The sequence below is a fragment of the Notolepis coatsorum genome (assembly GCF_963971535.1).
Source record: "Notolepis coatsorum genome assembly, chromosome: 1".
In the NCBI taxonomy this organism is placed as follows: domain Eukaryota; kingdom Metazoa; phylum Chordata; class Actinopteri; order Aulopiformes; family Paralepididae; genus Notolepis; species Notolepis coatsorum.
The window spans coordinates 125,423,630-125,441,459 of record NC_140165.1 but is presented as its reverse complement, the minus strand read 5'-3'; the positions used below and the strand labels follow the sequence as shown (position 1 = coordinate 125,441,459).

General features: G+C 46.5%; 1 protein-coding gene across 1 annotated transcript in view; it reads left to right on the top strand.

The window, feature by feature from the left end:
- ptpn2b (protein tyrosine phosphatase non-receptor type 2b) overlaps positions 1 to 17,830 on the top strand; it is a 77,197-nt gene that overhangs the window by 30,806 nt on the left and 28,561 nt on the right. Inside the window, exons 5-6 of the mRNA XM_084332293.1 lie at positions 4,608 to 4,745; positions 13,968 to 14,177. Coding sequence (XP_084188419.1) covers positions 4,608 to 4,745; positions 13,968 to 14,177 — 348 coding nt within the window. The remainder of the gene's footprint in view (positions 1 to 4,607; positions 4,746 to 13,967; positions 14,178 to 17,830) is intronic.

The following is a 17,830-nucleotide window of genomic DNA, read 5'->3' as shown; positions in this document are numbered from 1 at the left end:
CCAACCTTCGGAAAATCACGTGATCGGCCCCGATCACGTGATCGGATCGGGACATCCCTAACCAACACTAACCAGCACTAACCAACCAGCACTAACTAACCAGCACTAACCAGCACTAACCAACCAGCACTAACCAGCACTAACCAGCACTAACCAACCAGCACTAACCAGCACTAACCAGCACTAACCAACACTAACCAGCACTAACCAACACTAACCAACCAGCACTAACCAGCACTAACCAACACTAACCAGCACTAACCAACACTAACCAGCACTAACCAACACTAACCAGCACTAACCAACACTAACTAACCAGCACTAACTAACCAGCACTAACCAACACTAACCAGCACTAACCAACACTAACTAACCAGCACTAACCAACCAGCACTAACCAGCACTAACTAACCAGCACTAACCAGCACTAGCCAACACTAACCAGCACTAACTAACCAGCACTAACTAACCAGCACTAACCAACCAGCACTAACCAGCACTAGCCAGCACTAACTAACCAGCACCAACCAGCACCAACCAGCACTAACCAGCACTAACCAGCACTACCAACCAGCACTAACCAACCAGCACTAACCAGCACTAACTAACACTAACCAGCACTAACCAACCAGCACTAACCAGCACTAACCAGCACTAACCAGCACTAACTAACCAGCACTAACCAACCAGCACTAACCAACACTAACCAACCAGCACTAACCAACCAGCACTAACCAGCACTAACCAACCAACACTAACCAGCACTAACCAGCACTAACTAACCAGCACTAACCAACCAGCACTAACCAGCACTAACCAACCAGCACTAACCAACCAGCACTAACCAGCACTAACCAACCAGCACTAACCAGCACTAACCAACCAGCACTAACCAGCACTAACCAACCAGCACTAACCAGCACTAACCAGCACTAACCAGCACTAACTAACCAGCACTAACTAACCAGCACTAACCAGCACTAACCAACCAGCACTAACCAACACTAACCAACCAGCACTAACCAGCACTAACCAACCAGCACTAACCAGCACTAACCAGCACTAACCAACCAGCACTAACCAACCAGCACTAACCAGCACTAACTAACCAGCACTAACTAACCAGCACTAACCAACCAGCACTAACCAGCACTAACTAACCAGCACTACCAACCAGCACTAACCAGCACTAACCAGTGTGGATAGAGGTCTGAGACACTCGAGTGTAACACTATGCTGACATTCGTCTTTTATATTAGAGGTATGTATGTATAAATACATGTAATGAAACACATACATACATACATACATACATACATACATACATACATACATACATACATACATACATACATGGTAGCAATAGTATTATTGCTCAAGCACTAAAGTACATTACAAAAAAGAAAGAGCTAAGAACAAAAAAAAAAGCATAGGAATACGAGCGCTGGTGTGAAAATAAGATGTAGGCAAAACAACAACTCAAAGTCTCAGTCATATTCCCCAGGGAGCAGGAGATCAACCTCTTAACGTGCAACAGCCCTCATACGGGCCGTCATGCCCGTGCGCGGGATGCACTTTGCTCTCGTCTGTCATCTCTGGGCTACATTTTTCACAGATCATCGATCGCCACCACACTCAACCAATTGCGTGCTTCGGTTCTCGAGTTACAAGACGATATATCCGGCGAGCATCATTTGACCGGCGAGCGACAAATGACCACCTCCGGTTTAAAACGGTCCTGAACTGACCAATCAACGCTGATGGCGGAAATTATTGATCACCATTGTAGCCAACGAGCGTCCGTTCCGAAAGAGACCGCAGCCGAGTGGAACCCGCGGGACACTCAGGGAAGATGGTGAAAGTTGAAGAAGAAGACCGTTGTTGTGACTGAAGCGTCAAGTTGACGGCCATCTTGGATAATCACGTACTTTACCAAAACCTCAAGCACACATTCTTTTATGGATTTTTATAAAATTTGGACCTGTACTACATAAGACTTCAGGCTATGGAACCGTGGTGTTTTCCAGCCACTACCTCTCAGCTGGAACCCAAAAACAGGAATATGGCGAAAAGTCAACAAAAAAGTAAGGAGAAAATATTTTATTTCGGTGTGTTCAAACCTGTTTCTCTAATACATTGGCACTCAAAGTGATTCTTCTTTTTTGTTTAAAAATTTCAGAATGTTACCTTTCAAAAGAGACCAAGCTCATGCATGTGCTATAAGTATAAAGCTAAGCTTTGCAAAAAAAAGTATGCAAATGGCTTTTGTTTTCTGCAAAATGGGGGATGCTTAACCTCTTAAGCCTGAGCGGTCCGGTACCGGACCGACAATGACATCACACCATAAATCCATCTCTACAGAATGTATGAATTAATGTCGCGTTTTTTTTTAAGCCAAGAGTAAAGACCATAACCCTGTCAAAACAGCAGTCAAAGTGTATATTTTCAGCACTACGTTTGTTTACCAATGGTTTTAAGTGCTATTAGTGAAATATTAGTTATAGAAATCTATTCGGGGAAAAGTAAGTATTGACGCAAGGAAATGACGCCGCCATTTTATTTGTAGTCCTATAAGAAGAGGAGACGCAGGACTTTATTTGTAGTCCTATGAGAAGAGGAGACGCAGGACTTTATTTGTAGTCTTATGAGAAGAGGAGACGCAGGACTTTGGATGGGCTTTCGAATAATAATAAAAAAGGAGACTCCCTCGCTCACGCCAGCCCCTGACAATCATCTGACTAATGATTGACTCCTTATTTTTCGGGATCATATCCCACAAACCTGAACGTTATTGCCATAAAACAAAACAGTTAGTTTCTCTACCTTTCTGTGAACGTCTAGCAAAATATATATATATATTTCATTCACAGTTTTTGCTGCACGCCTGGTGATACTAAATCCAGATTGAACTTGCCATTGGAAAGGGGAGATTTGGCCCGATCCATAAATGGGCAACTTGGCCATAATAAGGTCATTTATTTATAAGGTCATTTATAGGCCTGATATTCTATAATCAGATTTCAAATGGCATGTGTCCGGATGGCAGAATTCAGTACTGTCTCTACAAAATCTCCCGTTTAATCATCTTCCCTTTATTCATTTGCTTAGATTTTTTGTACACGTGATCTCAAGAAGGTGCTGAATGAGCTCCGTGGCATGGTGTTATTCATCGTCAAATATGGAAAAAAAGAGAACATTTATATTCATCACAATTTACTCAAGCATAGTAACCGACACAATATGTCTGACACTGGGAATACATCATAGATGTCCCTAGATACCAAGAACATGCAAATGGACCTTTACTTGGGTATGTACTTTTAGGCGAAATCTCTGAAAAGATCTCTCTCTCTCTCTTATTGTAAAATAACTATAAAACCATATCTACTGCTCCCAAGGTTAACCGGCGTTCCATTTGCAGGCCGACCTTGAGAGTTCTGATTGATACCATACTGTTGTATTGATACCTGTGGAATACAAACACCACAATACTTCATATAGAATACCTCCCCCCTTGGCCCTACCCCTCCATTTTGCATGTGGCCTTGTTGTGTAGGATGTCCTGATTATGTTGTGGATCAAGGGGTAGTGGCCATGTAGCCCTCCAAACGGAGTGTTTTCAGATACTGGCTCCAAATGGAGGGTAGAAGGGAGAGAGTAAAGTCTCACACCGTACCGGTGGTGTTTCGTAACGCACAGGGAGATATTGAGGAAAAACTTCAAATTGTGTGGTTTTTTTCTCTCCAGACACACAGCACTCCAAATATTTCATTTCCACTGCACTACACTGTAAATGAAGTATTATGTACAATATATACATAGGCATATCATTATTATATGTTGAACTACACTGTAGGTTCCGTTTATAGAAAAACAAATAAACGGATACGTACTCTACAGAAATATATAAGTCCTACAATATTTGACTACTGATGACATAACTTGGGGTGTCCCATTTCCTAGGTAAAGATTTCAACTCCTACCCCTTGTAGCTTTGTTTTGAAGGGCCACTACCCAGTCGAGGGCCCCCCAAAACCAGGGGTGGGGGCCGAGGGAAGGAACATTTGGTATTACGGTTTCGATAACATTTCTATTGATTGTGCAAACCTAATATATTTGTATCCATATCTGATTCCTTTTATGTTACTACATTGTCTCACTCTCTCCCTCCCTCTCCCTCCCTCCCCCCTCCCTCTCCCTCTCCTCTCCCCCCTCCATCCTTCTCCCTCTCCCCCCTCCCTCTCCCTCCCTCCCTCCCCCCCCTCTCCCTCTCCCCCTCCCTCCCTCTCCCTCTCCCCCCTCCCTCCCTCCCTCCCTCCCTCCCTCCCTCCCTCCCTCCCTCCCTCCCTCCCTCCCTCCCTCCCTCCCTCCCTCCCTCCCTCTCCCTCTCTCTCCCCCCCTCCCTCTCCCCCCTCCCTCCCTCTCCCCCCCTCCCTCTCCCTCTCTCCCTCTCCCCCCTCCCTCTCCCTCCCTCCCTCTCCCTCCCTCCCTCTCCCCCCCTCCCTCTCCCCCTCTCCCTCCCTCTCCCTCCCTCCCCTCCCTCTCCCTCCCTCCCTCCCTCTCCCCCCCTCCCTCCCTCACCCTCCCTCCCTCCCTCTCGCTGACAGGAGAAGTGTGCGCAGTATTGGCCCACGGCTGAGGAGCGGGAGACGGCCTTCAGAGATACATGTTTCCTGGTCACACTGCTGTCTGAAGATGTCAAGTCCTACTACACCACCAGGGTGCTGGGGCTGCAGAACGCCAACGTGAGGTCCCCCTGCATCTTAACCCTTTCACTGCCACAACACAGAAGGTTAATCTGTAGTGTGATAGTAAAGGGTTAACCTTCTGTAGTGTGGTAGTGAAAGGTTAACCGTCTGTAGTGTGATAGTAAAGGGTTAACCTTATGTACTGTAGGGTGGTAGTGAAAGGGTTAACCTTCTGTATGGTGGTAGTGAAAGGGTTAATCTTCTGTAGGGTGGTAGTGAAAAGGTTAACGGTCTGTAGTGTGATAGTAAAGGGTTAACCTTCTGTAGTGTGATAGTAAAGGGTTAACCTGTAGTGGTAGTGAAAGGTTAACCTTCTGCAGTGTGATAGTAAAGGGTTAACCTTCTGTAGTGTGGTAGTGAAAGATTAACCGTCTGTAGTGTGGTAGTGAAAGGTTAACCTTCTGTAGTGTGGTAGTGAAAGGTTAACCTTCTGTAGTGTGGTAGTGAAAGAGTTAACCTTCTGTAGTGTGGTAGTGAAAGGTTAACCTTCTGTAGTGTGGTAGTGAAAGGTTAACATTCTGTAGTGTGGTAGTGAAAGGTTAACCTTCTGTAGTGTGGTAGTGAAAGGTTAACCTTCTGTAGTGTGGTAGTGAAAGGTTAACGTACGGAAAGGTTAACGTTTATGTATATAACCATAGTTATATGAGTATAGTGACGCTCAGCGTCATGGTGCAAATACTCCACCTCAGTACTTGCGCACTGAATAAAAACTCACCTTTACATACCAACATCTGTCTGACCACACCCCCATCCGCTACCTACATAAGCAGGGGTGTGGCCATGCCCTCATCTCCTTCCCAATCTTTCACCACAAGGCAAGATCAAGGGGCCGCAGTGGAGTCCTGACGCTGAGCGTCACTACACTCATATAACTATGGTTATATACATAACCGTACGTTATATTACGTGTAGTGACGCTCAGCGTCATGGTGCAACACAGGAGCTGAGCAGAGCTGAGCTTGACAAATGTACCCCACTGAGGCCCCCCACAACCATCAGAACCGGGGAGGACCCGAGCCCCCCCGACCCTCCCTATTGGAGGACGGGAGGGAGACGGATCTGACTGCGCGAAGAGGAGCTTGAGCAACTCAACGCACAGGGTGAGCAGACCGTGGGGCGTACCCACGACTACACAAATGCACAACCCGCATGCCACTAGGGAACGAACGGAAAAGGAACAAACCCTCGTTACTAGGGATGTCCCGATCACGTTTTTTTGCTCCAGATCCGATCCCGATCATGTGATTTTGAGTATCTACCGATACCGATCTTTCCCGATCCGATCAAAATTTTTTTAATTGTTTTCCTTTTTTTTTTTTTTTTTTTTTCAACAAACATGACCATGTTCACGTCTTAAACTCATACTGAGGCCTTAGTTTTGGTTTTAAATTGCATATCATCATTAATTTATTTATTGTCACATAGAGCAGAAGAATTTTGCCAAAACAAACCAATAGTATCCAGCTGCAGAACGGCAGACCAGCCACACTCTCAGACCCAAACGCATTTCCTTTGATTTAATTATACATCAAATGATTTATGTCAAGGATTGCAATGCCTCGCTTGAATGAAGTTAACTTTTCACCTGGATAACGTCAACATTCAGGGTGAATGTAATGTGAGAAATTGGGATAAAAAAATAATATATATTTTTTTAATTTGGGTCTGAGAGTTTGGTTCGTCTGCCGTTCTGCAGCTGGATACTATTGGTTTGTTTTGGCTAAATTCTTCTGCTCTGTGTGACAATAAATAAATTATGATGATATGCAATTTAAAACCAAAACTAAGGCCTCCGTATGAGTTTAAGACGTGAACATGGTCATGTTCGTTTAAAAAAATAAATAAAAAAAAATGGCAAAAAAAAAAAAAAAAAATCCGATCCCGATCTTCGGAAAACCACGTGATCGGATCGGGACATCCCTACCCGTTACCACCCCTAAAATCACGGGGTCAAAAACAAAGCCCAACCCCATGGCAAGGCCGTAGCAGCGGAGCGCGAAGGAGGACCCAGACCCAGAAGGGACAGGACCCCCCCGGAAAAAGGGGGCCTGGAGAGGCCAATGACGCCACAGCATCGAGACCTCACCAGGCGGTCACTAGTGACACCGCCCCCCACATCGCCAGCGTATTCGGACAGGGCCCATCCAAGAGCAGGCCCTTCTCCCCAATAGCACGCCGCCTGGCTCACTGACCCTGGTATACTCGGGCAGTCACTCATCCAAGCACAACCCAGGCCTGAACCTATACCGCCTCCGAAATCGAATGAGATCGGGCGTGTTCAGGGTGGTATGGCTGTAACTCGAAGCACTCAAGAGGCTACACCTACAGCGGGAGCAGGCAGCGCACCGGGGAGACGACCTCCCTTTCCTAGAAGAGGTCGATCCCTCAATCCAGGCAGCAGGCACTTGACCTGAGCCTGGAGCACTGCGGACTAGACAGGCGCCAAAGGGGTCAGCTGAAACAGCACCCCGGCGGAAGGGGCGTATGATGGCATTGTTGTGCACCATGTCACAGCCTCCACAAAAAAACCTGACTCTCTAGAGGGGTCGAGGCAGAGAAGGCTGACACGATTGGCAGACGTCATGAAACGTGCGGGGGCACACTCAAGCGGTTAACCCGGGAGTTGACGCCGCTCCAACACACCAGGGAACCAACCACCCCCTTGGTTCAAACATGAGGTGGTTGTTCCTATAACCCCTCAAGAAAAAACACCAAATCACAACTGCGGGTATACACTGGCTATACCGCAGTACAAGTGTTTCAGTTTTCAAACAAGGGTTATCCCAGGCCTACGGGTCGACGAAACAACTTCGGACCGGGCCCGGCGGACCGGGACGTACACAGGGATGCCAGAGGAGTTTCATAAGAATCACCTCAACAGCCCCCTCTCAGCCATGCGTAAGCAGGAGAAGAGAGGGGCGAAAAGAATGGAGAAGGACCAGGCCCCCTTAGCGCAGCTCAAGGTACAACACAACATGGACCAAGCAACAGTGAGGGGTAATACGTAGTAACACAACCACCAACATCTCCATAACGTCAAACCCTGTGACACCCGGGCCGACCCAGCATTTTCCCCCCCGAAAAAAGCACAAGTCCCTCAGGGTACCAGAACAGCAGATCTGCGTCCCCGGCGGACAACGGGTTAACTGACCTGGACCGGCGTGACCAGAACCAGTCCCGTGCCCTAATCACGCCGACATCCCCAACACTAGGAGGGGGGTAGGTACGCGTGTCGATCCAAAACATTATAGAGGGCGCCACCCAGACGGTCCCGTTCGTACCGCACTCTGTGGCCCACCCCAAGGGCGTGAGACCCCTCTACCTATGCTTTGATCTATTCCGTTAACATCCCCCAGATATGAACGAGAATTCGTCGAGACAAACCTAGTAAACTGGCGCTCGGAAGAGACAAACTCCATCCCAGTTGCCCCATAAAAACGCTGTTTTAAGGACTCAAGCCTCATGCGTGATTCCTATCAGAAGCACCCAGGGCCAGCACTATGTACACGTCGAGACCCAAAACGCATCAATGGATAGTCTAACAAGACACCAGATACCGTTCCTCCAAGCCGCCTGGGAGAAGAAGCCGCTTTTTTAATTTTAAATTTTCTACAGAAAAAAGAAAAAATAATACGGACATGGGTCCCATGCGACGCGGCTGAGGGAAAACACCACCCCGTCAACCATACTTCATAAGAGGAGACGGGGAGCGACGTACCCCTATGACGGGGGAAACCCATGACTCAACAGACCTTTAAGGCGAGGAGTCAGGGAAACCCTAAACAATACCCCGTCCACCTACTCCAAAAAGGAGAGGACGGGGAACCCCCAGAGAGACTTCCCACGTGAGCAATAGATTGAAAAGACATATTGCAACATTGAGCTATGTAACAATTGGATTAGGACTCTCCGAGGAGGAGGCTCTGAAACTCTTGAGGAGGCTCCCTCACTGAGAGGGAGACTCTAACTCACCGAGGAGGCTCTGAACTCCCCGAGGAGAAGACTCTGAAACACCCTGAGGAGGAGGCTCTGACCCAATACACACACTACCAGTAGGGAGCCGAGCAGAAGAACAAACGTCTCTACTGCGTTGCATCACCCACCAAGCTCAATACACATACAACAGAGCAGAACTTTTTTTTAAGTTCTACTCACCTTGACAATCTGAGGAGGAGGCTCTGAAACTCTGAGGAGGCTCCCTCACTGGGAGGGAGGGTCTGAACTCACAGGAGGCTCTGAAACTCCCTGAGGAGGAGGCTCTGAACTCCCTGAGGAGGAGGCTCTGAAACTCCCTGTAACAGAGGTCCATAACATGGAGCCTGAATAACCCACGGAAGTCTTACCAATGGAAACGCGCCCAGTGACATACTCTATTTCCGTGGTCCACCGCCCAATATGGCGTGGGACCAGGAAACTCCCCCCCCCCCCCCCCCCCCCCATACCCTGTAACGTGCTGATCCAGCAACGTGACAGGAACCCCGAAGGACAGGGGGTTTTAACCCCTGACCAATCAGAAAAAGGGGAGGAAGGTTTACCAGTTCACCCCTTTATGACCCCTCACCCCTGATACGATGTAATGACAAAGTAGAGCCATGACACCAGTCATAGCATGTTACATGAAGCGTTTAACAGCTTCACATAGACTCATGTGCGAAACCTGCCATCTGATTTTTACAAAGAAAAACACAGACCGAGAGAGGGCCCCTTTAAGAGCCCCGGTACCAGACTTACACATGTGCTTCTGTAGGCCAACACCTAACCCAGTTGTAGATCTTAACGACACACACAACCCTTCATCACAACAAAAAAGGCAAAAGTACACTCTCACTACCGTAAGAGGAACGCCGTTTTTCATAACGATAGAAGACACAAGTCCTCGATTACATATGGCCACAGGCCTTGCTAAGTCCACATGATGGTGACCAAAACAATCTTTTCCCTAGGAAAAAATCGTTTTCTCAAGCAGGAGCACAACCCCAGCAGAAGCTGAGGGATTACACCGTATCCCCACAAACATAGTGACACAATATATTGTAAACAAAACATGTTTGAGAGGAGGGGGGAAAGCCTCAGGGAAACCGGGGGGAAATCACCCCTCCCCACCTTACCCTTGATACGACCAGGTTGAACAGGTACTGCCCTGTTAATATGTGAACATGCTACCTGTTTATTGTCATCACAGGCTGAGAGAAGGACTCACTTCTCGATCACATGTCACTAAGCATAGCTTTGCAGGGTAAATAACCCAACTAGTTGTGAGCTCAACCACGTTACTAACGTTACATGAACACACAAGTTCTCATCACAACCAACCAGTTCATTTTACTCACGTAAAAAACAACGCAGATTTTCTAGGTAGACAGAACCTATACCAGCGACAAGACAATTCACACACAACACATGTCGTATCCCCAATGTAGTGCAGCAACATACGTTTTGGAAAACATCGTTATTACAAAACATTTAGAAGGGAAGGAAGGAAGAGGCATTAAGCGTCCAGAAGGACTCTTACCCACACCACGAGCGCAGGCTGAAAGGACTGCAACCACTGGTCTCTCCATGTTGACGAAAGTCCTCGCTGGCGGGGCAACACGGTGTAGGGCCGACTAACATCCTCTGTCAAAGATGACGTCGTAGTCAGTGTTATGGCCTGTTCTCCTCACGGCTAATGTTCAACGGTGTAGCATAAGCTAACAGCCAACTCAGGCCGGCTGGTAGCAACAAGCTAACGCTCCTGGCCTAGTGAACACAACGAGCTAGCGCCGCAGCTAACAGCTAACTGGCTAACAGTTAGCTCACCCAGCTAGTACGCAAGCTAAGCAGCTACCACCGAAACTGCACACAAGAACACAATAAGCCAACACCTCAGACAGCCGCCGTCTGACTCACCTCCTCATCCTAGGAGAGAAGAGAAAAAAGAAATCAACACAGTTTCCAAAACGATGCAGATATACAGCGGTGTCGGCACAAATCCTTTATAGGCTGCAGCCGACTTGAGCGTGGTGTTTCCGATAAAGAAGCACCAAACACACTTTTCCTTGTGAGGGTTATTTTCAATTTGAAAGATGGGGCCTTCACATGACAGAGAAGAATCCGCTCATCCAAAAGATCCCGGGTTTTAACCATAGACCTAGATAGATAGATAGATAGATTGACTATCGTGGGCTTCAAACCAGGACCCTCCCTCTGCCGTCTAAAAAGCAGAAAAAAGGATACTAGTCTGGGGCCGGCCTTCGTAAATTGTGCAGCTAACCCCCCATAGCAACACAACTGGCACTTGCATAGCAAAAAACATCACTCACCCAGAGGCAGCCAGCTTCTCACAACAGCCGACACCTACTGCACAGTCCAGCTGCAGACCCGCAGGTAATACCTGTCCAGCTGCAGCTTGGAGGACTGCAGGTGGGGATTAGACCAGCGACGCGAGCCCCTAATACGAAAAAGCCGGTGGAGGTCAGAATGATCATCATCTTCCAGACACCCCAATGACGAAGACATTATCGCTGTATTTTCTCGAAAATAGTGAGAGAGAAAACAAAGATATAATGTCAACGTATCTCCTTGCTCTTATGTTCTCCTTTCTTCAGTCTAACAACCTAGCTCAAGTGTTTGGTATACAGGCACTTTCTTGTGGTGAAAGTGAAGAAGGAGATGAGGGCATGGCCACACCCCTGCTTATGTAGGTAGCGGATGGGGGTGTGGTCAGACAGATGTTGGTATGTAAAGGTACATTGTGAGTTTTTATTCAGTGCGCAAGTACTGAGGTGAAGTATTTGCACCATGACGCTGAGCAGAGCTATACGATAATATAACCTTCTGTAGTGGTAGTGAAAGGTTAACCTTCTGTAGTGTGGTAGTGAAAGGTTAACCTTCTGTAGTGTGGCAGTGAAAGGTTAACCTGTAGTGTGGTAATGAAAGGGTTAACCTTCTGTAGTGTGGTAGTGAAAGGGTTAACCGTTGCTGTTGTGCTGTGCCACACAGTCATGTGTGTACAGCGAGTAAGGAGGGGGCTCGGAACACAGCCCTGTGGGGTACCTGTGTTGAAAGTTTTTTTTTCAAATTATATTTTCGTTACCTTTTTTTAGTTGATCTAAATGTTACTGATTGTGTTAAATGGGCTTATGATATCATCTCATATCGATTGCAGGCACCTGCATCGTATCGTATCCTGGCAGATATCAGCAAATATCGTATCGTTGTCCAAAGAATCGATATCGTATCGTATCGTGATGAAACTGGTGATTCCCACCCCTAGTAGAGTCCATACACCCAACACCAAATCCCATAATTCCTTACACGTAACGTGTCTGGCTGTGTGACGTCAACTTGTCAGCATGAAAATTACAGCCAAACATGGCACTGCAACTAAATAACACAAATACAATAGGCACATTTGTGACTGTTACAAATATAACACGTTTTAATTAATGCTGTCAATCGATTAAAATATTTAACTCGATTAATCGCATGATTGTCCATAGTTAACTCGCGATTAATCGCAAATTAATAGCATATTTTTTTTCTACCTTAAACGGATCTTTTTCAAGTTCCAAGTTTTAATACTCTTATCAACATGCGAGTCAACAAATGCTTGCTTTATGCAGCCATTTAACACAAAAGGATGATGTATTGCAAATTTGCATCAAATTCAAAACAGTGATGCACAAAATAACTTAAAAGGAAATAATAATTTAAAACAATGAATAAAGTGTGCATGAAATAATAGGGGAAAGAAAACGTTAGGAACTTGTTACTAGGGCTGACCTAAAAAAATTCAAAATAAAAAAATGTATTTTCTTTTATTATTATAATATTTAAAAAAAAAATTGGGGGACTTGTACAGCACTTTGTTCAACTTTGTCAGTGCTGTAAAGTTTAAACCGTTTTAAATCTTAGACAAACTAAACACTTTGCTTCCATGAAATATTGTAAGCCGTCATTTGAGGCTTTATAAAAGCAGCACAATGAACACAAATCTGTCAGTGCCGAGTCCGACCTCATCTTAAATAACAAACAGCATTGCTTGTTGTAATTAACAAAGAGAGGCAGAGTTGATTTTGCGCACACACACAAAAAAAATCATCTTTTTTTTCTTTTTTTTACATAGTCGAATTTTATTTTCATATTCGAAGCCCATGCCCATCGAACGAAGCTTCGAAGTATTTAAGACAGCCCTACTTGTTACATTCACCCACACAAGGGCTGAGTAATCACACACCCCCTCTCTCTCTCTCTCTCACACACACACTCTCCCAGCTCTCTTTCTCTCTTGCCCCTTCCTCATCTCTCTCACCCCCCCCTCTCTCTATATCTCACACACACGCACGCACGCACGCACGCACACACACACACACACACACACACACACACACACACACACACACACACACACACACACACACACACACACACACACACACACACACACACTTCAGAAACAAACATAGTATCAATGAGAGCATCAATAATACACCTGAGTGATGTCTAGTAAAAAAAGAAAGTAAAATTTGTCTTTTTTCTTAAAAGTTAATCGTGAGTTAAAAAAAATTGTGGTGTTAATAGAATCGGGCGATAACGCGTTAATACTGCGTTAACTTTGACAGCCTTAGTTTTAATATACTTGTGCTACAAGATTTTGGCCTGTGCTACAAAACGATCAACCTCTGTAGCACCAGTGCTATGTGCAAAAAAAGTTAACGTACAGCCCTGGTAAAGGGTTAACCTTCTGTTGTGTGGCAGTGAAAGGGTTAACCGGCTGTCGTGTGGCAGTGAAAGGGTTAACCCTCTGTGACATGTCGCAGTAAAAGGGTTAACCGTTTTGGTAGTGCGGCAGTGAAAGGGTTACCCGGAAGTCTTCACATCACTGTTTAACAATGTTTTTAAAATGACTTTGAAATCTTAGTAGCTTGAACCCAGCTTAGGTACTGTACGTATATATTATTTTCTTCTTAAGAAATGTTCCTGTGAGATGGACTATAAATAAAACATTGTTTGTCCAAAACCCACAGGACATGTTTCATAACACTGCTGAACCATGTGCCATGTGTGTGAACTTATTTTACCACTTGCAGCTATATTATATATATATATATATGTGTATATATATATATATATATATATATATATATATATATATATATATATATATATATATATATATAAATAAATCAAATAAAAATACATCCTAACTTGATGCATGTTTTGTTTCTTCTCTTCCAGACGGGTGAAAAGAGAGAGATATACCACTTCCATTACACCACCTGGCCCGACTTCGGTGTCCCTGACTCCCCCGCCTCCTTCCTGAACTTCCTGTTCAAGGTGCGGGCGTCGGGCTCGCTGGGGGCGGACCACGGGCCGGCAGTGGTGCACTGCAGCGCTGGGATTGGCCGCTCGGGAACCTTCTCACTGGTGGACACTTGTCTGGTCCTGGTAAGCCCCGCCCCCTCACACAGGTTCTAAGGTCACATTTCCAATTTGAGTCCATTTCTTCAGCAAGCACTCAGTCACATAGATGTAGGGAAACCATCTTGGCTTCTATTAGCCAGAAAAGGGATTGTTGGTGTTGCTTCATTCAAACATATGACATATCGTTCAATACTTATTTCCCCCCATTGTATACCGTCTTGTTGCACGCTCCTGGTCACCTGACGCAGCGCGCGCACACACACAAACACACGCATGTAGACTGTAGTAAACTGGCATGAGAAATGTAGGGAATTGGTAAGCGGTGGTAAGCTTGACTCTGTGGCGGCCTTAACACTTTGACTGCCGGGAGCCGTCTTTAGACGTCTTTGCTGGCCATGCTAAAGTTGCCGGGGGACGCTGTACGTCGTCTTTATATCAATATTTCAAAAATCTGCGATCGGATTCATAATGTCCCTCCGCTGGCCTGAGATCCACCAGCAGGACCCACTGAGCTCTCTGGCGGTTCAGGAGCGCCATCTGGTGGCCGATCGGCGCAAGCGCTTAACAGGAAGCGCATTAGAGGTTTTGCTAGACGTCCGTATTGCTTCCGGCCACTCGGTACATGTCCCGTGACTCTAGCTCGTCACTCTACATAGCGATCGATTGCCAATAACTCGATAAACAACATGATTTGGACGTATATACCATTATACAAGCTGGAGATGGACCGGGTAATAATATATCCCATAATGATAAAATTTCTACTCGACGATGATCGCCCAACGGCGCGCGGAGACTGGGGTGAGTTTCAGCGTGTAACGTTACCGTCTTCGATAATAACTGATATTATCAACATTTGACCCACATTAGATGATTGGTATAACGCTGCCCACGGAATTATAAACGCCCCCTCGCCCATCCGGTCAACATCAGATGACGTGTAGTAACTTCTAGAAGTACGTCTAGTTGGAATTTTTTATATCGCGCTGATTGCCATCAAACTGTATTTCATCATCAATATAATGCATTTGGGGCTATATATCACGTTCTGGAGAAAGCTGCAGAAAGAGATGAAAACATACTTATACATTAGACCATACTTTACTATGAATATGTGAATGAAAAAGTTTAACGTTGCTACACAATGAACAATACATATAGGACTTTGAATGGGCCCTAATAATGGCAATGTAGCAATAGAATTTAAAAAGTTATAGCCCTGCAAAGAAGGGGACTTTCTCCATAGACAAATAGCGCTGGCAATCTATGGTATATCATTAATTTAACCTTAGGCAACCAAAGTGTTAAGATGTCATGTTAAGATAGATGTGTACTATATGTACTCTACGTACTATTATAGGGCAGCGCATACAGTATCTACTATCTCCTAATGAAACAAGTCATTAGAATAAGTGGAGTGGATTTGAGCCACAGCTCCACTGTTCACATGACCAGGCCCCCACTCCGGCCCCCACAGCTACACTGTTCACATGACCAGGCCCCCACTCCGGCCCCCACAGCTCCACTGTTCACATGACCAGGCCCCCACTCCGGCCCCCACAGCTCCACTGTTCACATGACCAGGCCCCCACTCCGGCCCCCACAGCTCCACTGTTCACATGACCAGGCCCCCACTCCGGCCCCCACAGCTCCACTGTTCACATGACCAGGCCCCCACTCCGGCCCCCCACAGCTCCACTGTTCACATGACCAGGCCCCCACTCCGGCCCCCACAGCTCCACTGTTCACATGACCAGGCCCCCACTCCGGCCCCCACAGCTCCACTGTTCACATGACCAGGCCCCCACTCCGGCCCCCCACAGCTCCACTGTTCACATGACCAGGCCCCCACTCCAGCTCTCCTCAACACTCAACCTCAACAACACATCTCATTACATTAATGACATTATTCTGGACCATACATTTGACTTCATGTGCCTTGTTGAGACATGCAGATACCAAATGAGTTCTTAACCAGGGACGCACCGATCCGACTTTTTCAGTCCCGATACCGATACCTGGTTTTGTGTATCAGCCAATACCGATCCGATACCCATTGTCCAAATCTCCCCCCCCCCCCCCCCCCCCCCCAAAAAGTAAAAAGAAAATTTGTTTTATCCACGTTTTTTTTTTTTTTTTTATTAAAATATATTTAGTTTTTAAGAATTGTAAAGGATGGCAGCTGGGTGGCGCAGCGGACATTGCGCTTGTCACCAACGCAAGAGACACCGGGTTCGACTCCGGCTGTCGGTGTTGCCTCCGGCTTGGGCCGGCCGTCATACTGACTCAATTGGCAGAGTCAGCGGGTGGAAGTCGATGGGTGGTAATCTGGACGTTGTGGACGGCGACTCCTACAGGTCGGTTGGGGGACGCCTGCACAGCAGAGACAGGAAATGGCGAGGGTAGTGTGAGCCTCCCACACGTTACACCTCGCCAATGAGAGTCCACGCTGGCAGGTGAAAAGATGAGACAGGCTGCCTCCTCGTGTACCGGGACACGTGATGCAAGGCTTCTATCCTCCCTACGACCGGCCAGTGGGGGGCATATGCGAGCAACGTTCAAGACAGGGGAGGGAGAATTGGCACAGTGGAATTGGGATGGGAAAAAAATAGAAAAAGAGGAGAAAAAGTGGATAAAACTAATTTTGTAAAGGATCACAAGTGTGTTTTTGATTTGTTGTAAACAAAGACAGAAAATAAACTTCATTCATTCAATTAATAAACGGTATGCCTCACTGTCACTGTGTGGAAGAGACTGGGATCATTCTTTTGTGCAAGAGACAACATCAGGCTTGACTTAAAACATTACTTTCCTAACTTAGTGAAACTAAATGTAACAAATTAACACATAGATATAAAATGTACTGAATGGTTATTTCTTATTTTATTTATTATATTTTATTTTATTTTTTAAGTCGTTTTTATTTTTTATTTTTACCGATACCCGATCCAGCTATTTTACTGATATCGGCGGCCGATACCAATATCGGATCGGTGCATCCCTATTCTTACACACACATACCTACAACAACCCCGTGTTGGAAGGCGGGGTGGTGGTCTTGCTGTTCTCCATCGTACCTGTTTCAAGGTTAAGGCTGTCCCCCTCCCTCCTGCTACATCATCTGAGTGCCTTGCCTTCAAACTGCTCGGCCCCCAGCCTGTGCTTGTCATCCTGATTTACCGCCCCCCCCCCCCCTCCCCCGTGTTTATTTCAGAACTATCTGACCTACTCACCTCCGTCAGCTCTGTCCTCTCATGGTAGACATCATTAACTCATCCCTGTCCACTGGCTCCGTCCCTGCTGACTTGAAGGTGGCAGCAGTCACCCCAATTCTCAAAAAACCCGGTCTGGACCCCGATAACCTCAACAACTTCCGCCCCATTTCCAACCCCCCCTTCCTCAGCAAGGTCCTCGAGCGCGCAGTAGCCGCCCAGCTACAGAGTCACATGGCCCACCATGACCTGTTTGAACCACTCCAGTCTGGGTTCAGGGCTAAACACAGCACCGAGACCGCCCTGATCAAGGTAACTAATGACCTCCTCATGGCTGCTGCTGCTGGCTACATCAACATCCTCATCCTGGACCTCTCAGCTGCCTTCGACACCATCTCACACTCAATCCTCCTAGACCGCCTGGAAAGTGTCCTTGGCATCACTGGTACCCCCTTGTCCTGGTTC